Below are 25,137 nucleotides of genomic sequence, written 5' to 3' on the forward strand. Positions count from 1 at the left end.
TATTTTAATTAATTTTTTGTATTTTATTTGATATGAAGTTTATAAAAGTAAAAAAAAACCCTATTAAGTTAAAAAGACAAATAGAAGTACCAAAATACATTTTATTTTGTGATATTACATGTCACGTAAAATGTTGAAATAAAAAAATTGTTTTTAGGAAATTGAAACATAGGAAGTATCTTTTAGGAAATAATTAATAAAATAATACATTCACTATATATTTTTTTTTAATATATTAAAATCAATATTTTAGAAAGTACATTGAGAAATGACTATGATTAGTAGTTAGTACTACTAATAAAGATAAAAAAGTAATTAAGTGATAAATTGTTTCATAATTTTCAATTTGAATAATTAAAAATGAATATCTATTTTTAATTTAGTAAAAGTAAATAAGTAAACCTAGACAAACGGATTATCAATGTAAATAAGAATTTGTAGATTATTTAACAAGATAATTAAAATAAAGATAGTACTAAAATTACACCCTACTAGTTGATATTACATTTTTTCTAAAACCAATACAATTTTTAAAATAGATCTTAAATAATTCTATTTGTGTGATTTATATTTTTAAATTAAACGGACCTTTGCATACGATTTTAATTTAAAACCATAGAACATTTTCACCTTTAATTATTATTAATAATGCATAATCAAACACTTTTAAATACGTAAAAACGAAATTAGAGGAAGTAACAATTTTATACCCCCAGTGTTTTCACAATCAGGCTGTGCTCGAGGAGCCTTGCCCATTCTTCACGTGCAGGAGCACAAATAAAGTATCATTTACAAATTTGGCTGAATTTAATATATTAATAATTTAAAATTCATAAACTTCAAATTCTTCATTTTCACATTAGCAGCAGATGAATACATATGTATAAATTTTGAATCTCATAAACATAAAATTAGAAATTAACTTAATAGTTTAAGAATTCAAAATTTATCTCAAATTTTAAATTTTATTAGTGAAAATTCTGGATCCACGTATTTCTATGTATATTCATATAAGTTTTTACAAGTCATGTATCTCCATGTGTATTCACAAGTCGTGTTTCACCAAATGTTAAGCCCTCAGCTGGGTCCCCACCACTTTCCTATTTGTTTTTTTTTTTCTCTCTCTATCTCTCGCGCATATACACATTTTACACACTTGACTCTGCCAAACAGGGCCCAACACCACCGTCCCCTATCCCTTTTCTCTCTAACTCTTTCCCTTCCCGTCTCAGAAATTTCCACGTACTCGAACAACTTCCTTCGCATGGTCAATGATCACTTTTCCGAACACTTCCTCCCGCCGGCCAATTCACCAAACTAGGTTTTCGTAACTTTCTATCTCGGAGCTCAATTTCTCATGGACGATGATAATTCCAGCCCGCAGATGTGCCGCCCTTGTGTAGAAGAACCTCAGAGTCAAAGGTTGCTCGAGGACGCCGCTTCGTCTGTAGAAAACTGCACATCAATTCAGGATATGGAAGGGAAGCAGCTGGTTGGAGTTCCGGGAACGATGTCCGAGGTTGCTACTGGAAATTCTAATTCTCCGGCGAAGTTGAAGACGCCGATGGAGAACGGGATCGGCTTTGCTGAGAAGACGAAGCGAGGACGGCCGCCACGTGGAGCAGTAGTTAAAGCTCCGCAACCGAAGAGACAGCGAGAGGAGGAGGAAGGAGAAGATGTCTGCTTTATTTGTTTCGATGGTGGTTCTCTTGTCCTATGCGATCGCAAGTGAGTAAAATAGGCGTTTTTCAGTGTTTGCTCTAATTGTTTTTTATTTTTTTTGCCTCCTTTTCCATTTTGAATAGTTTTGTCCCCAAGTTTACTGGCTTTCAGTTTAAAATTGATATAGTAGTTCTTCATAAATGGTAAAGTTGAAGTGCTTTTCTAATTTATTCCAAATTGTTTTCTTAATGGCTTGAGATTGAGAAGTAGCTGATTGATTGTATTGATTTAACTGTAAAGGGGATGTCCGAAGGCATACCATCCAGCTTGTATTAAGCGGGATGAGGCATTTTTCCGCTCCAAAGCTAAATGGAACTGTGGTATGTACCTTTGCTTCTACACTAACTAAAGAACCTGTTTACTTCATTTAGTCCTCCGGGCTTGGATTGTTGTTCCCATCTCTGTTTATTGCACCTCATTTATCAATTTTGTCTTGGATGTGCAATTGCTAGTTAGTCCATTTGGAACATGGACTTAAGTATCAGGCAAGGTCATGCAGATTTCTGTTTGATGGTAGATTTGATCCATGAGTGACACATTACAGGCAATAATGTCATATCACTTGTGCATCTGGCATTTAGTTAAGTGTTCTCCATATAAAGGTGTCCATGCTACTGCAGTGTCACCAAAAACACATAGATAAGGTGCAAATAAATTTTAAGGCAGGTGGGTTGTGCACAATGAAAATGGTTAGCAGCACTTCAGTTACTTCCTCGTGCTGCTATTTTGTAGATATCTAAGAAGTGAGATGCTGGATCCTTCATTTTACTGCTGCTTCGTAAATCATCATAAGTTGGCCAGAAAGAACTGCATATCAATCATTGTGGCAAAAATCATTATTTCTCATCATAACAATCAAGATTAGTACTTATTTATACTTTTTTTGACAATTATTAGTACTTATTTATCACTTCTGTATATACAAACATATATTCACATCTAAACATTTAGCGAACACCTAAAATGGAAACATGTGTGCATGCCAATAGCTACATACAAAAGTCATAAAATTATTAGAGTGAAAATTTGAAATGGAAACAAAGAGCAGTGAGTGCCCAAGCAGCCAATAGCATGGTGTCTGTGTCAGTAGAGAGAGTGAGAAAGGAAGGCACATATGCAGTTGCAAGAAAGAATTTGGAGTTCATTCAGGAATGGGTAGAAGGAGGAACACTAGGAAGAGTATCCTAGTTCGTTCTCTTGTAGTCCTATCACATACACAAATAGAGGGCAGTGCAAGTAGCCATCATGTCAAAAGCATATTGGAATTTTTAGCTGCAATTAGCATTTCCAAAGTTGAAAGAGCAGGTCCCAATCCATTCAATCCATCTAAATCGATCAATATTGACATGGTTCACCATAGTGACTTACTAACTGGTACATGTGTATATTTTCTGTTGTAATCATGATCGGTTCACATGTTTTGTACTCTAAATTTGTAACATGTTCGAAATGGTTGCTACTTCCGAACATTGTTTTTTGGGATGTGAAGACCTGAACATAATCTTTCACCGCCCTGCCTTACTGTTGCTGATAACCTTACTTATCCAACAACAACACCAACAGTCCAACACCTAGTTACCAACTATGCCTCCCAATTCTAAGCTAGTTGAAGTTAGAATCGATTATATGAATCCTCACTATTCATTTCGCTCCAACTGGACCCATTCCATTTATATTCAATAACTATCTCACTCTCTTTGCTCCGTTTTCCTTTATCTTTTCACTCTTCATAAAGAATTTTGAAAACATGTTCACTTTGGGGCAATCTCAAAAAAAAATAAAAATCTTAATGCAAAATTGGAAAAAGAAAAAAAGAAACTAAATCTCCATGACAGAGAGAAACAAGGATCAGATTCCTTTTAAAAATACAAAAAATAAAAAAATGAACAAGGGTTGGATTATTTGATTAAACTAAACCTTAAGCAATCCGAGTAAATGGTACCATAGGAAAATGATAAATTGAACTATGTCTAAACTGTAAATTTCATTGAATGGTGTTGTTTTTTGGATTGCTCAAGAGAAACCTTGGTGTAGCTTACTCGATAGAACCATTAGTTTTCATCATTGTAATGTTAGAATAAGCTGCAAAGAATCTATTGGTATGAAGTGGATAAAGACTGATTTTGAAATATTATGTAGGATGCCATACTAATAGTTAATGTGATCGAAGGCATTTTCTTTGTTGAGCAGTGGAACTGACATACATTGTTATTTTCTGTGTGAGTATATGTATGTACATTCAACATGCACAACATATACACTGATTGTCTATGAATGTGTGTGTGTAATCGAAGACACTTTGATGATGTGCATGATATCTGGAGAATATATATTCACAGCAGGGTGCAGTCACAAACATATATTAGACACCAAATATACATGGGAATGTTGCTGGTTAGCATGTGTAGTGCTGAGTGTTTTTTTTATTTCATTTTAATACAATTTTTTTTGAACTTCAAAGGATTTGTTTCTCCAGATTGTTATGTTTGAGTTTTTGGTCAGCAATGTTCATGAACAATTAATTAAGTTAATAATAGAAAATGAAAAGATTCTTAAACGATAAGTCTTGAAGTTGTTGCTTGAAGTTAAAATGAAATAGAATATGATTAAAAATGCAGATGATGTTCTATTGATTATCACATCACCACCTCCAAATGGTTTGCATGACATAACATTCTCAAATTACCTTTATTTTCAGGTTGGCATGTTTGTAGTGTATGTCAAAAGGCTTCCCACTATATGTGCTATACTTGTACATATTCGGTGTGCAAAGGATGTACAAAAGATGCTGATTTCTTCTGTGTTCGAAGAAGCAAAGGCTTTTGTTCAACATGCATGAAAATTATCATGCTGATTGAGAATATAGACCATGGGATCAAGGAGATGGTATGTTGTGCCCCATAATCTCATTGCTGATTATTAATTTGACATTTTATGATATCATCAAGTCTAAATACCAAGATATCCCCTCAAGCTTTGCGGGATTTGTCAGTTAGACACCCACACTTAGCTGGTGACCAGATAGGTACCTCTATTTGAAAAAATTGTGATCTGGTGTGCTCCACTTAAATCTGAGCGCGTGAGACCTTAATCATGGTTTTTCTCTACTTCCTTTTTCAGAATAATACTGAATTTTGCATGGACCTCATACATCCACCCTTTTACTAGAGAACTTTCATGGCTTATTCCAATTCACTTGTGCAATTTGCTCAAACATTTATTTTATCACTCGACAACAATAAGACTACAGGAAGAACTTTCAGTCAAATCTGCAGGTTAAAGCACCCATCTGTCACTGTTTTTTAACAAGTTGATAGGCCAAATCCCAGATTCTATTGCAGGAGTACCAAATCTTCGGAACTTTTAGTTTATCTAGAAATACTCTCTTAGATCCTTTGCCTATTGCCGTTACCATAGCCTCCTTTCAACTCTGTCAATAGATTTTTCATATAACAATTTGTATAATTTCAATTTGGGAACAGTGCCAGAATGGATTAGAAACAGAGAACTTTCTGATGTCAACTTAGCAGACTGTAAGCTTTGTGGGACACTTCCAAATTTTACAATGCTTAATTCCCTTAACACCATAGACCTATCAGCTAACTTCTCCATGGATGGTATATCAAATTTCTTTGCACATATGTCAAGCTTGCAAAAGGCAAAGATATCCCACAACCAGTTTAAAACTGATGTTGCTGGGTTCAAATTTCCATGGAATTTCATCTCTTGACCTCTGTTCAAACAAGCTTTTTGGGTCTCTTTTAAAGATGTTAAGCAAACAACCAACCAACAAGACAATTAATACCTTGAACAATCAACTTTCTGGGAACATCCCAAAGTTCATTGGTGGCTTAAACAGTGAAGAAACCACCAATGGATATCAAATAATGGCCACCTTCAAACAACTAGAAAACATGGCCAGAAAATGTTCTCTGGCAACAAACCAACTTCTCTCCTGTAACATAGTCTTTTCCTTCCCCAAAATTCATGGCGATGCTTAGAGTTGTTTTGAGGTTCAATAGAATATTTGTAGGTGGTTTTTTATTTTTAAAATATAATTTATAGGAGGCATTTATATAGGAAAATATTACATGTGACGTTTGTTGATTTGTTCGGCCATCACATCAACAGTGAATCTTTTCACGCGTGAACATAGGTGTCCACGAGACACACCTCTGCCAGGTAGAGGTATTTTAATGGTCACTAGGTAATGGAGTGTTTAAACAATTCGTACCAAGTTTGAGGGGCTACCTAGGTATTTGACCTTCCATTAATTTTTTCTATTTGAGTAAGAGACATTCACCTGACAATTAATGCATTTACCTATGAACATGTAAAACATGTCACATTCTCCAGGAACACATCTGATCATCAGTTCTAATTACTGAACTTTTGCAGACATGCCAGATTTGTAAATAATTACATAAATAAAAAATTGTTTGATTAAAATTTTGTTCTCAGATAGTATTACTATGTACTTTTTTCATTTTCTTTTCCTCTGTAGGAAAAAAAGAAGAAGAAATCTTGATTTTGATACTTGTCTGCCATATGTATTTAACTTTGTGTGCCTGAAATCTTTTCAGGTTCAAGTAGATTTTGATGACAAGAGTAGCTGGGAGTATCTCTTCAAGGTATATTGGATGTACTTAAAAGAAAAATTATCATTAACACAAAGTGAACTTATTCAAGCCAAAAAACCTTGGAAAGGATCAGATACAGTACATGCTAAGCAACAGCGACTACCTTTTTTTCATCCTGTTGCATTTGATGGAAAAGGTATTGTGGGCAAGTCTTTTGACCATCTGGAGCTGAAAAAACCCGAACAATTGCTGGAGCCACCTTGCAAGGATCCTCCAATCACTGAAATCCAAACAATTGCTGAGGCTGAAAATTTATGTGGTCCTGGTTGTACTCCACAGTTGGAGAAAATGCAGCCCATAGAACTAGAGTTACGGAGGAATGGTTCTTTAAAGAAAGAAGAAGCAAGTGCTTCCATGGGGACATCATTGAATGGATGCATGGAATGGGCGTCCAAAGAGCTTTTGGAGTTTGTTGCACACATGAAGAATGGTGATACTTCTGCTCTATCACATTTTGAGGTCCAGGCCCTATTACTAGAGTACATAAAGAGAAATAAACTTCGAGATCCTCATCAGAAAAGTCAAATAATTTGTGATTCGAGGCTCAGAAGTCTATTTGGAAAACATCGTGCTGGCCACATAGAAATGCTAAAGCTTCTTGAATTTCACTTTCTGATAAAGGAGGATTCGCAGGGGAGTGCATTTATACCAGCTGGAATTGTTGGAAATGTTACTAGTCGTGTGGAGGCTGATGATAATAATGATATCTCATTCTTGATGAATAAAACTAAGAAACGTAAATCGCGTAGACACACCGAAGAAAGTTTAGTGCAGATAAATCTAGATGAGTATGCAGCAATTGATGCTCATAACATCAATCTCATATATTTGCGCCGTGATTTGATGGAGAGTCTTATTGAAGATATGGAAAAGTTCCAAGGCAGAGTTACTGGCTCAGTTGTCCGGATAAGAATATCTGGTAACAATCAGAAGCAAGATATGTACAGGCTTGTCCATGTCGTAGGTACTGATATTTCTTTAAAAGCTTTTTTAAACCACTCATGATGGTATAAATAAGATTTCGATCTAGTTTCCAGAGCACATAATTTCTTCAACTCAGGTACAAGCAAGGTATTTGTTCCATATAAGATTGGGGATAAGACTGCTAATGTACTGCTTGAAGTCTTAAACTTAAACAAGAAAGAGATTGTTCCTATTGATTCTATTTCAAATCAAGATTTCTCTGAGGTAATTGGATACAAGTGACTCTTCCTTGTTCACTACTTTGAGTTGCAAAATTGTTGCATTTATTAATGAATAGCTTCATTTTCATGTCTACAAATGGTACATAAACCTTTTTTGTGCTTAGTTCTGTGAAGAAAAATATACTTTGGACCTAATTCAATCCCAAAAAGTTTGCTCAAGAGATCAGGATTGTCCACGACCGTATAAAAAAATTACAGTCCATGCAACTTGTTCACTCTAACATCCTTTGGTTGTATGCTCAGAGTTGTTGGAGTAATGATAACATAATTTGGGTCCCTACAATGGTTAGTCTAGTATCAGGGATGAGTTTGACTTTTATATGTCAAGCAAAATGGACCTTGGACCTAACTCTATTCCTAAAGTTAACTCGTGAGGAATACTGTTTGGAACCATATGAAAAGACTACCACCAATACTTAAGCTTAGTGATATCACAATAGGTGTGGGTTCAATTAGTTTTGTTCCCTTTCTCTTTAATTGTCTCCTATATGATAATATTTTTTATTTTTTTTTGAAGTGACTACCACACATACCTTCAACAGAGTGGTACTCTCAACTACTACTCTGTCACCTTAATATGTTGTCCCTGTATAGGGTATACGGCTATTTCAGCAGGTGACTGCTATTGATTCGGATAGTTTCTTAATCATTTATTGGCATATCTTCAGGATGAATGCAGAAGATTACGTCAGATTATAAAATGTGGGCTTGTAAAGCGGCTGACCATAGTAAGTGTTGAACCTGATGTCACTTTTAAGTTTTGCTTTAGGATATCACAATGACTGACTAAATGATGCTTATTCTTCAACATAGGGTGACATACAGAAGAAAGCAATGGAACTCCGTGCAGTAAAACTCAACGATGTATGTCAGTTACTTTTCAATATTGATCACACCTTTTCATTATTCATCACAATTTTCTCTATCAGAATATGTAGATGGACATGTTTCCTTTAGTAAAATGGTTATGCAAATTTAATTGGAATGATAATGAATGGGCCACAGCCCACAAGAAATTGGGATGGGAGGAGCATGATTTAGTCTTTAAGATGTCCTTTTCCTTTAGATCATATTTAATGATCTTCGATATGAGCATTTCATCTGGGTATAATTCAATACATTTTATTTTATTTTTAGCAAGCTTTTGCATGGCTTTGAAGGGCCTAAATGAAGTTCTAATACCTATGTATCTTGTTAGGCAGAGTATGTTTAGGCAAGGAAGAGGCCATGTCACATAGTTTGCTAGTAATATTTTGTATTGAAAGCTTGAAACTAGTATTGGGAGATAGAAATATTTCACTTGGTCATGTGAATTCAATTGCAACAGAGAGAAATTGGTATAGTTGGATCTTTTAAAATTGTGTTTAAATATTTCCTTCCTTCTCGAATTCTATTGTGCTTCAAAATCGAGTGGTGTCTAAATCACAAAGAAACTGCTTCCAAAAGAAGGAAAAGGTATTGGTTTCTAAATGGTAACTAATCCACACATTTTGTTGCTCTACATTCCAAAGTAGGTAAATGTAAACTATTCTGACTAGTAAACAAACGTAGGTAAATTGTTGTAGCTAGCTACTCTCGTGGAACTTCAATATTTTTGTATTCGAAGATTTTATGTATGCTGTCACTGTTATTATTTTTTAAAAAGATGTTATATAGGCTGTCTTGTGATGGGCTTTTGCTTCCTTATTTTCAAAAAAAGAACAGACTTTGGAAGAAGAGATACTGCGACTCAACAATCTTCGTGATAGAGCAAGTGAGAAAGGGCGTAAGAAAGAATATCCTTTCCTCTGTTGAAACAGTTAACCTCTATTTTAGAACTTGTGTTTTTCTGCTTTTCTCTTGCTCCACACTTTCTTTTGACAGTTCCATATGTTTCTGTCTGATTACCTTAACAAATGGATAATTTAGTTTATAGCATGAGGGAAAGAAAAAAGGAGTAGGTCAGAAACAGGGACATGAACTAATTTAAATGGCAATGAGAAGGTTGGTCCCAAGTAGGGATATTACTAATTTGAATTACATTTACAATGAGTTGAAGTTACTTAAAAGAAAAAAAAACTAAACTCCAAGTAAAATGCCAAGTACTTTTTTCTTTCTCATTATTATAATCAGATGGATAAATTTACTTCGTATAAATAGGAGTTCTTCTCAAAATTCAATAATTATTTTGATGAGGTTCTGACTATTTTTGTTAGTCAGGATCTTCACATATATTAGTAGTATTTACCATTTTTTATGAACTCTAAACACATGTTAAAATTGGATCACTCGTATTCACTTTTTCTTTCTGCAATCACCTCTTATAACTAGCACAAATGATATGTGTTATACAAAAATTACTTAACCTATAGAAATGCACAAACTGAATCTTTTACAATGAATTAGAGTGAACCATGAAATTGCTGCTGGATCATAGTGCTGTTGTTAACTCACAATTTTCAGTTCAACATCTAAATCAATTGGGAGATTTATTAGATCTCGCTGTAAAAAATGATTTCAATATTCTTCTTTGGATAAGAGCATATGATTTCAATATCTATGGATATCATTTTAAATTGGAACATTGGATAAGACTTTGAGCATGGTATGAGGACTTCCTTGACAATTCCCACGCTCAGAGAATGTGTAGAGAAACTAGAGCTTCTGAAGACTCCTGAGGAACATCAGCGGAGGCTACTTGCAACTCCAGAAGTGCATGCTGATCCAAAGATGGATCCTAATTATGAAACTGACGAAGATGCTAGAGAATCTGACGACAAAAAACAAGGTTACATCATTTTGTTTTTAGTAACTTTTTCCAATTTATTGGTGATCTTTTTTTATTGGGCGCTATTTGAAAGATTTGCTTACTGTTGATGGTAATGTAATGCAGTTGAATATGGGGGGCCAAGATACACTAGATTTTGTAGAAGGGAAGACAAGCCTATGTCTTCATGGAGGAAAGGTGAGGTGGTGGTTGTACTAGTAAGTCTTCCAAAAGTTGATTCTTCGTGAACTAAGTAGAATCTTTATTCTTTTTTATCCAGATAAAGAGGGATCTATCATGGCTCGATGTAAAGTTAGTGAAAAAAGAGAGGCTCATGGAAATATTATGAAGAAACTAGGGAATCAAGGTACTGCATGTCAGGTTGTGGATAGGTCTGCATCTGAAACTTCAATTACAAGCTTCTCTACAGTGAACTCAACATTCACCAACAATAGTGACACAGACAAGCTTTGGCATTACCGTGACCCTAGTGGTAGAATACAAGGACCATTTTCAGTGACGCAGTTGAGGAAATGGAATAAATCAGGGCTTTTCCCACTTGATATGAGGATATGGATAAAAGGTGAGCATGATGACTCGGTACTTTTAACTAATGCACTAAAAGGGCTGTTCGATAAATCCCCTCAGGTTCATGGTGAGATTTCACACCAGTCTCAGGAGCTTGGTGCTACTTCTGTTAACAGTAGTGTTGGGTGGTGTGGAAGTGCAACTGGAATAGGGAGAGAATGTGGAGAGAAGGAGGTACCTTGGCACCTCCGTATTACAAATAATCATTCTAATGGTAACACTGAGACTGCGAGGATGGATGGGCTGTCCTCATCTTCGCCACAATGTTTGGACTTGAATAATTCTTATTCTGACAAACCCCATTCATCCAGCCCTGAACCGTCATCCAGTCATGGGAACGTGCGCGGAGCTCCTTCCCATGGGAAAAGATGCCATGAAATTGTTGATTTTCAGTCCAACACAGGTCATATGGTTCAGGACTCAAGTAGAAACGGCTGCAATCATAGTATGCAATCCCACAGTCAGAGGCATTTAGGGCAGTCTTGTGGACAGAACTGGGAACCCTCAAACAGTAATAGAAGTTCTAGTTTTGCTTCAGTTACCAAGTCAAGTGATTCATTTCAACAGAATGGTATCACGAGTTATCCGGATCTGCCAAGTCCAACCCCCAAAACAAGCTATGACGATGTTGATGCTCAGGCTGCTGAAGAGCTACTTTCTTTGAGTTTGGTTGTTCCAGTTTGTGCTTCAGATATTCAAGATTTGCCAAGTCCTACACCAGAATTGGAAGAAGAAGCTACAGTTGGGCAGGCTGCAGCAAACAAAGATTCTTTAACTTCTAGTTTTCCTGTTCAGGATTCAGGTCCTAGTTGGAGCAGTGCTTCTAGTCTGGTGATCGATGGGGCCCAACTTCCTGAAATAGCTAATGGATTGGGTGGACCAGCTGCGAAACCATCTATAGACTCTGATCTTATCTCTGATTCTGCACTGAAACCTGCTGAAGCAGTGGGTGATCATGTCGACACACCTACATCAGATGTCAACCAACTGAAACCAGCTGAAGCAGTGGGTGATCATGTTGACACACCTACATCAGATGTCAACCAACTGAAACCAGCTGAAGCAGTGGGTGATCATGTCGACACACCTACATCAGATGCCAACCAACTCAATAATAATTCCTCATCTCATCCAATCTCAAACTTTTCCGATTGGCGAGCAATCTTTGGTGAGCCAATAGAGTTCAGCACTTTATATGAGGAATCCGTGTCAGACCTATTAGCTGAAGTTGATGCAATGGAATCTCAAACTCAAAGTGGTATGGGTTCACCAACCTCCGCCATGAGGTTCTGTGAGGAGACGATATCTGTATGTAGAAGTGACTTTTTCAGCTTTTTTGAGGAGCTTAGTCCCACACCTGACCCTGCAAAAAATGATGCCTTGAGCTCCACTGAAGATATGCAATTACCTTGTCAATCCTCTCTGACAAATGAACTAGCGAGGACATCACAGGCTGAAGCTTTTGATCCTTTTAAGAGGTCTAGCAGGACTTCATCTACTAGCAGTGAGGGAGAAACAAAGTCAGCTGATATTTCCTTTTCCCAGGGAGAAACTGGGTTCAACATACCTACACCCTGCACCACGGGGAAAACTGCACTTTCAGTCATCAACCAGAGTACTGAACTGGAAACTATAACCACTGACTGTCGTGCAGCACCTGGAAACATGACTTATGGTGGACCAGTTCAGGGATTCACAAATGTTAATCAAGGTAGCAGCATGGGGACTGCATGCGGACATTCAAACACGAATGATTCCCCTTTCACCGGGAATACATTGTCTGAAAGCCAGTGTATATACTCAGGGGAGAGGTCTGGTGGTCCAAGAGACTGGGTTATTCCAGTAGGGGACTCGGGATTTGGAAGGGATAGGTAATTGTAGTGCAGACAGCCATTTCGTGGCAGGGGATACTCTGAACCTCCCCCAAAATGACAATGTGTTGGCAAATTTTATGAGAGTGGACTTTGCAAGAAGGGGGCTTTATGCGACTATTTGCACTTTTGAGAAGGTATGAATTTAAAGGTGAATTCGAACAACCATTTTTTTAGTAGGATGATCAAGATGTAGCTAAAATATTAGTATAATTTTTTAGCTGATCAAATTTCAGTCAAAGAAGGCAGGATACAAAAAGAATTCCCACTGAACCATAATGGTAACCAGGTAGAAACTAGTACACTAAAGCAGACAAAAATAATTGTATCATTCTTGTATTTGATCCTGAAATTGTTGCTCTATGTACAAGCTACAGCAGTGAATTGATGATAGTCAAGAATTTGTACGTATACATTAGAGATGAGAGCTTTTGGTCTTTCGAGATTGATTAGTTTTCACTCTCAATCTTGTTGCCAATTCTAAGGAATTAGTTCAAGATACTTGGGGTGTACCGTAGTTGCATTACATCAAATTAGCACAGTTGTAGACAGGTTGACGATAAACTAGTTGACAACAGGCGTCCGAAATCATATCTATCTAACCTGACATTTTTACATATTGGTAACATAAATTTCCCCAGTTTTACCAGAAAGAAGCCTATGTATATCGATTCTCTGAATACTGCCAACAATCCAACTTTTTTCAGCTTTATTCGAATTTAGGCCAAAATAGAAAGAGAGTTAGGATTTGCTTACGTTAGGTCTGCGGAGAACTACACACACAGTTAATTGTTGCATGTATTACTCAGCAAATCGTATAGTTTGAAAATTATACAAATGGAAAAATCTTTTTTGGCTAGAAAATTTGGTCAGAATGGTAAAATAACATATTTCATACTATTTTATTTTACCTTTTTGAACATTTTTATCCTTTTAATTTTAATACCTTTTAATTAAAAAAAAAAAAACAGTTTATTTAAAAAAAAAGAAGATATTATAAACTTTTTAATTTTCTGGCAAATAGTACTAAATTTTAAACTCAAAGATTCAAAAAAATTAGGTACAATATTGAATTCTAAACCCAAAGTAGGTCAGTCTATCCTTTAATTCCCCAATAAATTTTAAAAATCTCCAATCCCCTTTTGACACGTATATATACTAATTATCAATGAAGAAACCAAAAAGAAAAAGAAGCATAAAAAGCATAATCTCCCTTTTTCTTTTAAATTTGTTCTGCACTAACACTTTGAAGTTCAAAACCCTACCTTGAAAAATAAAATTATCTAAACTTTAAAATAATAATAATAATAATTTCTTAAAAACTCTGCTTCTACTAATTAAAAACTCTGAACCGGCGGACCCGGTTCAGTTTCCTTCTTCTGCCGCATTTCCAAAACTTTCCGGTGACTGTTTGAATGTAATCCGGTCGAAAACGTCGGACTACTCGCCGGCCGGTATTCTGGTAACAGCCGACCCGATTTAAACCGGACCCCACATGCATTGCAAAGTGTTTTCTCACCTAATGGACCGGTCCGCCATAGTGGAGTCTTCTGCACCCCACAATGGCTGCACTGTTTTGCCCCAATTCCTACCCGTTTCTCCATCTTCTTCTTCAGTTTTCTCACCGCCGGTTTATATTCCGATAACTGACCCCAAAATTTGTTGGCTGTAGTGGAGGAAGACGAAGAAAATGACATTGACGGCGGCCAAATTCGGCTACTACTTTTCTCTCGTTCAGCACTAAACGGAACGGTGAAACAGGGCTTCTCTCGGGCCGGAATTTCTGCGTCTGAATGAACTTCGAGAGCTTTTTCCGGTAGGTTTCCAGCAGAGTATGTAAGTGAATACTCCGAAAATGAATCTTCCACAAAATGAGATAACCATTCTAGGTTATCCAAATCAGCCCCCTGAAAAAAGGGTTCAATTCATTCAAAATAAAACAAATTTGTTTTCATTTCACAAAAAAAAAAGGAAAAAAAGGGGGACAAAGCTTACAGGAAGACTGAGTTCACTACCAAGAAGAGAACCAAAATCTTGTTTCACAGAAGGAATAATAACAGTTTCTTTATCACTTTCCTTAATCTGTAGCGACGACGAACACTTGTTTTCATTTTCATTTTGATTTCCTTCGTCGTCAGGGAAACCACTAGACAAGTCAAGAAGGTCGTCAACGAACAAGTCATCGCCGGAAACAAAGCTTTGACAGTTGCCGGAGTAATCCATTTCCTGTTCAAAAATAAAGTTAGTTATACTTACAGTATCAAAATCTGAAAAGAAAGGGTCACAACAAGTAGAAGAAAATGGTGAGAGAGAAGAAGAAGTAAAAGGGAGATTGAATTGGGAATTGCGTTAGGTAAAGAATTGAATGGGGGGATAGGGAGAGGAGGAGGGAACACAAGAAAGTTACTCACTTCTTGACCTTGAAAACGTTACTTGCCCAAATATTTTTTCTTATGGGTAACGTTTCTTACTTCACCCATACCCGCATAGCAACATGAGTTGTGATGGGATGTTAATTAGACGATTAAGAAGATATTTGGATTGATTTTTTTAAAATTATTTTATAAGTTAAAAGTTATAAGTCAATTATATTCAACTTTTAGCTTTTTCAAACACTACAAATAATAGAAAAAAACTTAAAATTAGAACTACTTACAATAAGTTGATTCAAACATCCTCTTTAGTTAGTTCATAGATTTTAAAGTTAAAATATGAGTTTTGAAAGTTACTTGTATCTTTTGGAATGTGAAACTATGTTTGGATATGTATTTTGCTTGAAAAAATATTGAAGCTTTGAAAGTGGAAATTTCAAAGCTAATCTAAGCTGTTTTTTAGAACTTGAAAAATATTTACAAGGAAGATATTTTCAAAATCTAGTTGAATTTCATGGTCAATTTTTAATTTGAGAGATAGATTATCAAAATCTAATTTAAACTCAATGGCAAAATGCTATCTTAGATTCAAATTTTGGGTATAAAAAATGTCATTTTGGAAAGTATTTTTTCTTAAATAAATTCTATGCAATAACAGGGACGACTCTTGCTTGTGTAAAATAAGGCTTATGCCTTAGCCCCCAAATTTCGGGGGTCCCAAATTTTTATCAAAAATAAATTATGTGTTAAAAATTTTATAGAAAAAATTGATTATTTATGATAAAAAGTATATTTTACTCAGTTTAACATATGTTGTTCTTTGTTAAAAATAAGAATTAATAGTGAAGAGTGTTGAACAAAGAGAATTACAATTTCTTTTTTATTTCGTTTCAAGCATTACAACAAACATATAGAAATGGGGTAATTCAAGTCATCATCTTCCTGGATCAGATTCTACGGTTCTAACTCTTATCTTTATTTAATATTTGTCAACTTTACTTATAGAATTATGTTAACAATTCATATAATAATTACCTCACTGAAAGGATTTTTCAATATTGAGTAGATCAAAACTTACCTAAAATCAATAACTGAAAAAACAACATTAAATACTACTCCCTCTGTCCCAATTTATGTGACTTACTTTCCTTTTTAGTCAGTCCCAAAAAAAATGACACATTTCTATATTAAGTAACAATTTAAGTATAAAATGTCTATTTTACCCTTAATGAAATGATTTACAGTCACACAAATTCCTATAATTCATTGTGGACCACAAATTTTAAAAGTCTTATTTTCTTTCTTAAACTTCGTACCGAGTCAAACTACATCACATAAAATAGGACGGATGGAGTAATAATTTTCATCTAAATAGTGTAAGAAAAATAAATTTTGAATAAATACGTATACGAAGTTTATTTATATTTTAGGCTTCAAATTGAAATTTTGATTTAGGCCTTCAATTAGGTTGAGCCGTCCCTGTGAAATAACAATTTAAATTAATTGAGGCTCTAAAATAATATCAAAGACCGTGAAACCAAGAAAAAAGAAAAAAAGGTGACGCTTACCTTCTTTTCGAAAAGAATAGCTGCACTAATGTTGAATAATCTTTTAATTCTATTCTATTGTAATTTTATATTTACTAGATAATTTAAGGCCTGTAATACGGGCCCAATATAATTTCGCATATTTTATTGGAAAATTACAAAATTTACAACTTAAGATATCATAATTCCCTCTCGGATACATACCTGTCACGACCCAATTTCTCAGGTCATGATGGCGCCTACTATATGACCCACCAGTAGGCAAGCCGACCCATATCCCGGAACTCGAAGTAATGGGATGTTAGGGTAGAAAACCAACCAATCAACTTAAAATAGTAATAAATATAACAAGAACATGCAATGAACGGGAGTCCTAAAAGTGGACTACAGAAACAAGTTGTCTAAAAAGGCAAAAGACAAGCAAAAGTAAGTACAAAAGGAGACGAGCAAATCCAGGACGTTGTGTGCTCACCCTTGCCTCCGATCACGACCTCAGCTGGCTCGAATCAACATCGGTAGCTAGTACTCGGACCTGCATCACGAAAATAGATGCAGAGTGTAGTATGAGTACCAAAACAACAGGTACCCAGTAGGCATCATGCCGACTGAGCAAGATAAGCAAAAGTAAACTGAAATGCGAATAAAGGGTCACAATCAAGGGTAAAAGAGTAGTAAATATGGGTATGTACATGAACGTACAGGCAACAAAGACAAGGAATCTAACTAACTCCGTCGGGCTCCCATAAACCCGACGGGTACGCTCGTGCACAATAAAAGAAACCACCTGCACGGACCCCCATAAGCCCGACAGATGCACTGGCAGTTGAAGTAAAAGAATGGAGCTAGAAAGTCTATCACAATATTACCAATTTCCAGACTTTAACTGAACCATTCCCAATTATATTCCAAGATCTCATTACGTCCCGGACTTTATCGGAACATCTCCAACCTCCAAAACCTCAACCTACAGATGAGAGTAATCAAAGACTAAACTGAAGCTTCAGTAAGGAATTGGGAATGCACCACGTGCAAGCTGGACCACGGACTCAAACCGGGTACTATAGCTAATGAGTCAACCTATATGGGCTGGACCACGAACTCGAATCGGGTGTTGTAGCCAAAGGTCGGGCCCGGGTGGGCTGGACCACGAACTCGAACCGGGTACTGTAGCCAAAATCAGATCACAGGTAAGCTGGACCACGGACTCTAACCGGGTACTATAGCTAAGCCTGGACATAAGTAAGCTGGACCACAGACTCTAACCGGGTGCTGTAGCTAAGAATCAATTTTCAACCATACGTCGCGGGAAATATCACCAAACCGATTACCGTAAATAATCATTTCAGTCCGACCCTCATATACCCCAAATCGCCGAAGAAGTATCCAATAGTGAGTAAGCTAGATCACAGACTTTAACCGGGTATCTGTAGCCGATAGAAAAACAGGGCATTATGGATACAAGGTCATAAGTTGAGTTACCGCCTAGCTAAGGCTCAGACTATCAGACTCAAGTCTGCTATATCAGTCTACAAGGAGCTGACCGTCCGAAACGACGTCGAAAAAAGTTCCACTGCCCAACGACATTCGAAACCTCGCAAGTCTATGGTAACACTAGTCTAAGCTTAGACTAAGGCCAAACATACTTCAAATCAATATTATCATATACACCACAAGGTATGGATGTTCAATAATATCAAGAGTCATGCTTTCATAATCCAACAATTTCCCGAAATAAGGTCTAAGGCAGGAATTATAGAAATTTAGCATGCTCGACACCCGAACCCTTCCGTACTCAAGCAAATCAATAAACAATTGCCTAAACATGCTCAATCTCACGAGGGGAAAGCCATAGCCTACCTGAAAGTCGATTGTGCGTGCTCCAACTCACGGTACCAGAGCTTTTCTCCTCCGAACGGTCTCCAAATGCTTCCCCACTATCAAAAGGTTAATCACCTCGTCATTACGAATATGTTGACACTAAAATTATATTTTTTGGAGACAGACCCAAAATTGGGTCTAAAATGGGATTGTGGGCCCACAATTGGAATTCCAAAAATAAATCCGTGAAAACGTCCCAAATACCTTACTAAACTAATACCCCAAAATTTAGCACAAAAAGATTCTTATAACATAGAAAATCAGCCTCAACAATTAAAATCATTAATAAGTCTTGACTTACGACTTGGCAGCCCCTTGATCACCAAATTCTGGAAAAACGAGACCCTTCCAACCCAAAAAGATTATACCACGACGATCCTTGCGAAAAACTCTACAAGTTAGCCTCAAGAATGACTCAAAACAGACCTAAGATGATCAAGATCTAACCTTTCAAAGTTCAACAAAAATTCATTCCGAAAATCATTCTAGCATTAGTTAAATTCGATTCCTTACCTCAAACGAAGCCTCCCCTCGCATTTCTGAGCTCACCTCTAGATACCCCACGAAATTCTCTTGAAATTAGCCTTTTGAATCACCTAATTTGAGCTTAAAATGGAGGAGATATTTATGTTTGAAGATGAGCAAGAAAAAAGAAAAAAAAAGGACGAAAATTGTCCTTAAATCTGGAAATTTCCAGATTTCAACACGCTGCCACGTGGCGTCGCGTGGCTCTGCCACGTCACCACCGCGTTATAATTCAACAACTCTTCAAATTTAAATTTCGATGTTCCGGACTCGTTCGGAGTCGGAAAAACACAAACCATATATGGAATCTGATTGGAAATGATATTTCGAACTCAACGGTGAAGTTGGAATTTCCATTGGAGATCGCTTCGATGAAAAGTGGGTTCCACACCCAGTATCGTTTTGAGCCAGATTCCACAACGGGCATCTAAAGCCTCGGGAAGTGAACAAAGGGTCGTTCTAGACCAAAATCGATATTCCGAAGCTAACCTAGTTGTCTGAATTTTCATCTGAGCACGTCTTTCAAGAAGGTTGACCAAAGTCAACTATAGGCCAAATGGCCCTAAACTCGTACCGATTGCCTCGATACTCGTGTTGACCATGCTACTTGCCAAATTTGGCCATTCCGAAGCTGATGGAATCGTCAGAATTTTATTCTGAGGTCTTTTACCTGAATTTATGACCGAAGTCAACTTTTCAAGTTATAAAATCTCCAAAACAAGGAAATGGGCCTAAAACCCAAACAAACGACCAGGCGACCTAACAGTCAGTGCCAACAAGTCATAAATGACTTGGGGTCGCTACAGGAACGCTTTAAACGATGGAATGAATGCTTTAATTTAAAAATGACCCAGAGGGTCATTACAATACCTATTTCCTCTCGGATACATCCCTCTCATAGAGTAATATATCATTTACAATGTATCGAAAAATCAAGGAATGTATTCGAAAATAATGAAAAATTTGAGATTTTTGTAATTGAGAAAACTTCCGGAATAGGATGTAATTAGCCTCCAAAGATATGAGATTTTTGTACTTTATACTATTTTTTTTCTTCAGTAAACAACTTCAATATATTACTTAATAATCTATTTCAAATGTTCATACGACATAAATGCGTCGTTTACAACACAAATTGAGAAAGTTGAATTCTGAAAAATTCTATGCAGCAAGGAAATAGAGAATTGTGTTAGATTATGAGTTAAAACATATTGTGTTCGAGGAATATATAAAATGTTGATGTCTTTGAAAAAGTTCATCGATCTACATATATTTCACAAGTGGTATCTAATCATTGATCAACCAATTTGTAAAGATCGATTCAAAGTCTTTCAAATCTCTATTGGTTCAACTTTAGTATACTGTGTTTGTAATTTGCTTTGTCGATGAATTTTGTGATACATTTTATTATTGTCTTCGATAAATAGAAATGCTTCTATTTATTTTGATTTTAATATTGAAAGTACTAATCAAAATGGATTTCTAACTCCACAACAATAAAAACAAGCAGGAAAGCAACTTTATTTCTATATACAATAACAATTATCGTAATGTTATATTCTAAATATTGAAATTATTTATTAAAAAATTATTTCTAATTCCACACCAATAAAAACAATCATGAAAGCATTTTTTTTCTATATGCAATAACAATTATCATAATGTTATATTCTAGATTACATTAATAAATTTTTTTGATACTACACTCTTAATATCATGCCGTAAAAGAAAACTTTAAATCTTACCCCCCACAAAATAACCAATATACTTGTTTTTCTTTTTCAGGTTTTTTTCCCCTAATTTATTTATTTATTTAGTTTTTTTGTTCCTCTATATTTCTCAACAAAGTCCTTTTCTATTGACTTTGTATTTTGTCGTTCTTCTTTATTTTTTAACTACTCATTTTTCTTTAGTTTGTATTTTAATATTCCTTAGAATTTGAATGTTAAACTTTCTCCTTGTCAAATTTTCTCTGTTAAATAGTTTATTATATTAAAAATATGTTTACACAATATCCTTTAAAGTATTTTTAGGAACAAAATATTAACTATTCAAACACACTTTATTTTAAATTAGTTCAAAATTTTCTTTCTAAAATATGTCAAAATAAGCTTAGCATTTATTATTGTTTGTAAGAAGTTAACTAATGGAAATTCTTCATTTTAACAAAATTACAAAAATATCTTTATGGGCTCATAACAAAAGTAAAGACATACAATATATGAATTCTTCTAGATTTTCATTTTGATCACTAATTACACAATTATTATTTTACTCTTAAGTGATGTTAAAATTATTAAAATGCCATTGATTGTCCTTCTCATGGCTCTTCTATATAATAAAAATGTTAATTGTCATAATGAAACAACATGAAAATTATAAGATATAATTTACTTATAGTTGAAAATTACTTATGAAAAAAATGGAGTACAAACTATACATTTAAATAAGTTATGTCATAGACATATTAGTGTAAAGAAATTTCACTCTATAAATTTATTTACTTATTATAATATGTAATTTATTTTATTATGAAAATTTACAAATTTGATGTTTTATGAAAAATTGATATGAATATTTTTATGTGACCTCATAGTATGAAGTTCTTTATTTTATGATATAGAAGAATATTACTTAAAATAAATTATAATATCTTAATATAAAAATGTGATTGAAAATATGGGTCCATATTATGTCATATCATTAGGATACACATGACATTTAGAAAAATATATTTGGTTGTACTATCATTATAAATCTATTACCACTTTTTTGATGCCATAACATAGAAACAAACATTCTAGAATTTTTATGAAATGACAAATTTGCCCTTGGTCGTCCTCAACTTGGCTCTTCTATATAATAGAAATATATATTTTGATTTGTGCACTCCTATTTTTGATATAAATAATTTAAATTACATAAAAAAGTTATAACTCAAAAATCATAGAAAATATACGTTGACTATATGATTTATCTTGCCAAAAGTCATAGAAAATATACATTGATTATATAATATAGCTGGCTAAAAGTCATAGAACGTAGACACTGACTATACAATATAACTTACTTATACATGAGCTATACATTGACTATACATTATCATACAATCCAAAAAACTGAATATAGTTTAATTATACATGAAGTATGTATTGACTATTCAATCTCGATCAACTTGAATCACCTCTAAATCATCTCAAATTATAGATATGATTTGTTTTTGATATTTTAAATTTTTTAATATAATTCACTCAAAACGATTAACATCTACTATATCATAGTTTTGATATGAAACAAATTAAAGGGTATCGGAGTTTGTTCAGCCCACTCGATTCTTTACTAAGAATTTGATTTGGTAAAAGTAAGTACATATAGTTTCACTTTTTTTTAGGGAAAAGGGATAAATATACTCCCGAACTATCGTAAATGGTATGCAGATACCCTCCATCATACTTTTGGGACATTGGTGCCCCTGCCATCCAAAAACTAGAGCATATATACCCTTTATACTAATGGACATACACGTGTCATAAGCTTATCCACTGATCCGACATTTATTAAATATCGGATGGACAGATAAGATTGTGTCACGTGTCCCTATTTATTCTTTCATTAGAGTGAAGGGCATATATGCTCTAGTTTTTAGACGATAGGGGCACCAATGTCCCAAAAGTATGACAAAGAATATCTGCATACCATTTACGATAGTTCGGGAATATATTTATCTTTTTTCCCTTTTTTTTTATTATTACACATACCGTGATACCTCTGTTATAACAATTGGAACACCCAACTAAACGTATATTTTAAATAAGAAAAAAAGAAGAAGAAGAAGAAATAGAAGTACAAATTACAACTCACTGATAGGGTAAAGTCTAGTGTCGATAAAATGAGTCCATATTTTGGCAACCCGTCTAACCCGTTTATATTTTAATGAGTTGGGTGAGTGATTTTTTAGATGGGTAAAATATGGATTTATATGCATATTTCATATTTAAACCATAGAAATATGAGTATTCATGGGTAAAAGATGGGTTAGCCAAATGGGTTAAGCTTTCAACTTTTATTCACTCAAAATTCATGATATCATCAAAATGTGTTGTAACTTCTATTCTTTTTTATGTTCTAATTATTCTTCTCTATAATTGAAAAGGTAAAATCTTTGACCCTCCAAAAAAAATATATACTATATTACATGTACATTTCTTTTGTTAATTATAATTATATTTTTTATTTGTTTAATTTTAAATTGGATAACAAATAATAGTGTAAAGTAAGCAAATCATGTATTAGTATTGATATTGCGTAAAGTGCCTTAAGCATTCTTTACTTCTAAAATAAAAATATTAATTTCTTTGAAATTAAAAATATTTTTTCCTTGTTATTACATAAATTTATTTTATATTGAAAAGTTATAGGAATTTTTTTCTGACTTTGATGATACAAAAAAACTAAATAAAATATTTTCAACATTTTGCCTCTAAAAAAGACTAAAATATTTTATCCATATTTAATTCTAAAGTAAAGTACTATTTAGTATTTACTCATGAAAATATGGGTGAACTTGTATTTACCCAACCCATTTTTATCCATATGAAATATGAGCGGGTTGAATTATTACCCATTTTATGTTGACCCATTTTCAACCCGCCCAAATTTTATCCAATCCCCTCATTTGCCATCACTAGGGTAAACACACACAATCTCTTTATTTCTAGCTATAACGATTGTGATGGAGAGGTAAGTATTTTTTCATTCTTAATCAGAGGTTAGAGAATGGTTTAACCTCAAATATGAGATTTTTTAACGTGAATCCAAATGTAGTCGGACTCTAAGATAGATAGTAGATACTGAATGGAAATTTTTTAAAAAAAATTATTTTATCTCTACTTGAAGTACACACAAAATTCCATGTAGTTCAACATTTTATACACTAAAATGGTCAAAAAGGATTGAGAGCTTATCCTTATTTTCTACCTACATTTTATATTAGGAGGATGACTTGTAGGTTATTTCCTCTGTTACCATCTCTCGTGGAGTGGATATATAATTACTACTATATTGTATTTCTATTAGCAACAATTATCTAAGTCAGCTTATATATGTAATCCTCGTTATTATGCCACGTTTGAGGCTAATTAATTAAATCTTCTGGTTTAATTCAGAGTCCAAAATTATGAGTATACCATTAATTCTAAAATGGATCTTTCTGTTTCCATATAGATCTAAGTTCATAAATGTTGATTGATACTACAAAGTTTGTTTTACACTATGAGTAACGTTTAGTGTGAGAATTAAGTTATACATTGATAAGTTTTAAAAAAAATTTGGGAAGTTACACATTCCCTTCGCTTTGTTATTTTACTTGCCCCTACATTAAAAATAGATTTTCCATTTAAGCAGAATCAAAAGAATTTTTTTACTTGTTTTTCATTAATAAAGTTAGTTTAGTAGAATATATCTCTAATTATAATTTTCTTAAGAGATGTGTCAAGTCAACAAAAACCAAATAGTATAACAGGAGGGTGTAATATGTGTATGATCTTTCAAATGGTGTGAGACCTTTTGAAAAAAAATCGTGCGAGCTTTGTCTAAAGCAGACAATATTCCACAATATGTTAAGAGTATCTTTGAGTTAATTTAGCCCTGCAACTCGTATCAAAGTTTAGATTAAGAGGGACGAGTATAATGAAGGCAAATGATTATGTGGGGCTCGATTGATTTCCCCATATATACAAGCTTAGAGACGCACACATACAAAAATAAGGTAGTAATTGCGAGCTTCAATTACCATAAAATACTAAGATCATGATATAGGTGCGGTGTAAACAAAATCCCACAATAATAACTGAAAAGATTGAGAAACTTTATATAAAGTGCAAGATCTCTTAATTATGTGAGACCTTTTGAGAAAAAGTATACAAATTTAAACCAAAGCGAACAATATCCCGCCAAATTATAAATAGAGATAAGTGATAACATGTACTGATGATAAATTGGTTACAATTTGACCAGATTATTATTAGTACTTACCAAAAAAATA

At 34.4% G+C, this 25,137-nt stretch overlaps 3 protein-coding genes across 4 annotated transcripts in view; 2 read left to right on the plus strand and 1 right to left on the minus strand.

Annotated features, from left to right (window-relative positions):
- LOC125825221 (protein RTE1-HOMOLOG) overlaps positions 1-25,137 on the plus strand; it is an 80,756-nt gene that overhangs the window by 672 nt on the left and 54,947 nt on the right. The gene's annotated exons all lie outside the window — the stretch shown is intronic.
- Positions 1,148-13,163, plus strand: LOC125825207 (zinc finger CCCH domain-containing protein 44-like). Of its 2 annotated transcripts, XM_049504541.1 has the most exons (12): positions 1,148-1,728; positions 1,963-2,042; positions 4,421-4,608; positions 6,306-7,326; positions 7,423-7,550; positions 8,236-8,295; positions 8,381-8,431; positions 9,272-9,342; positions 10,180-10,334; positions 10,440-10,511; positions 10,594-11,868; positions 11,929-13,163. In XM_049504541.1, the coding sequence occupies exons 1-12, from the start codon at positions 1,358-1,360 to the stop codon at positions 12,774-12,776; spliced, it is 4,320 nt and encodes a 1,439-aa protein (XP_049360498.1). In that variant the 5' UTR covers positions 1,148-1,357; the 3' UTR covers positions 12,777-13,163. The 2 variants fall into 2 exon arrangements, with proteins under 2 accessions (XP_049360498.1, XP_049360496.1); XM_049504539.1 differs by having other exon boundaries at positions 10,594-13,163.
- LOC125825220 (GATA transcription factor 5-like) lies at positions 13,779-15,107 on the minus strand. The gene is made up of 2 exons (XM_049504558.1): positions 14,768-15,107; positions 13,779-14,679 (listed from the first exon to the last, which is right to left on the minus strand). Exons 1-2 carry the CDS (start codon positions 14,993-14,995, stop codon positions 14,110-14,112), a joined length of 798 nt encoding a protein of 265 aa, XP_049360515.1. The 5' UTR covers positions 14,996-15,107; the 3' UTR covers positions 13,779-14,109.

The sequence above is a fragment of the Solanum verrucosum genome, unplaced genomic scaffold (genome assembly GCF_900185275.1).
Source record: "Solanum verrucosum unplaced genomic scaffold, falcon-dt-bn FXZP01000113.1, whole genome shotgun sequence".
Classification (NCBI taxonomy): Eukaryota; Viridiplantae; Streptophyta; class Magnoliopsida; order Solanales; family Solanaceae; genus Solanum; species Solanum verrucosum.

Excerpts from the sequence above, each read along its gene's own strand:
- LOC125825207 (XM_049504539.1), top strand. The coding sequence starts at position 1,358 with ATGGACGATGATAATTCCAGCCCGCAGATGTGCCGCCCTTGTGTAGAA. Across the intron at positions 2,043-4,420 it reads CAAAGCTAAATGGAACTGTG|GTTGGCATGTTTGTAGTGTA; the intron begins GTATGTACCTTT and ends CTTTATTTTCAG. Across the intron at positions 9,343-10,179 it reads GAGAAAGGGCGTAAGAAAGA|GCTCAGAGAATGTGTAGAGA; the intron begins ATATCCTTTCCT and ends GACAATTCCCAC.
- LOC125825220 (XM_049504558.1), bottom strand. The coding sequence starts at position 14,995 with ATGGATTACTCCGGCAACTGTCAAAGCTTTGTTTCCGGCGATGACTTG. Across the intron at positions 14,680-14,767 it reads GTAGTGAACTCAGTCTTCCT|GGGGCTGATTTGGATAACCT; the intron begins GTAAGCTTTGTC and ends CCCTTTTTTCAG.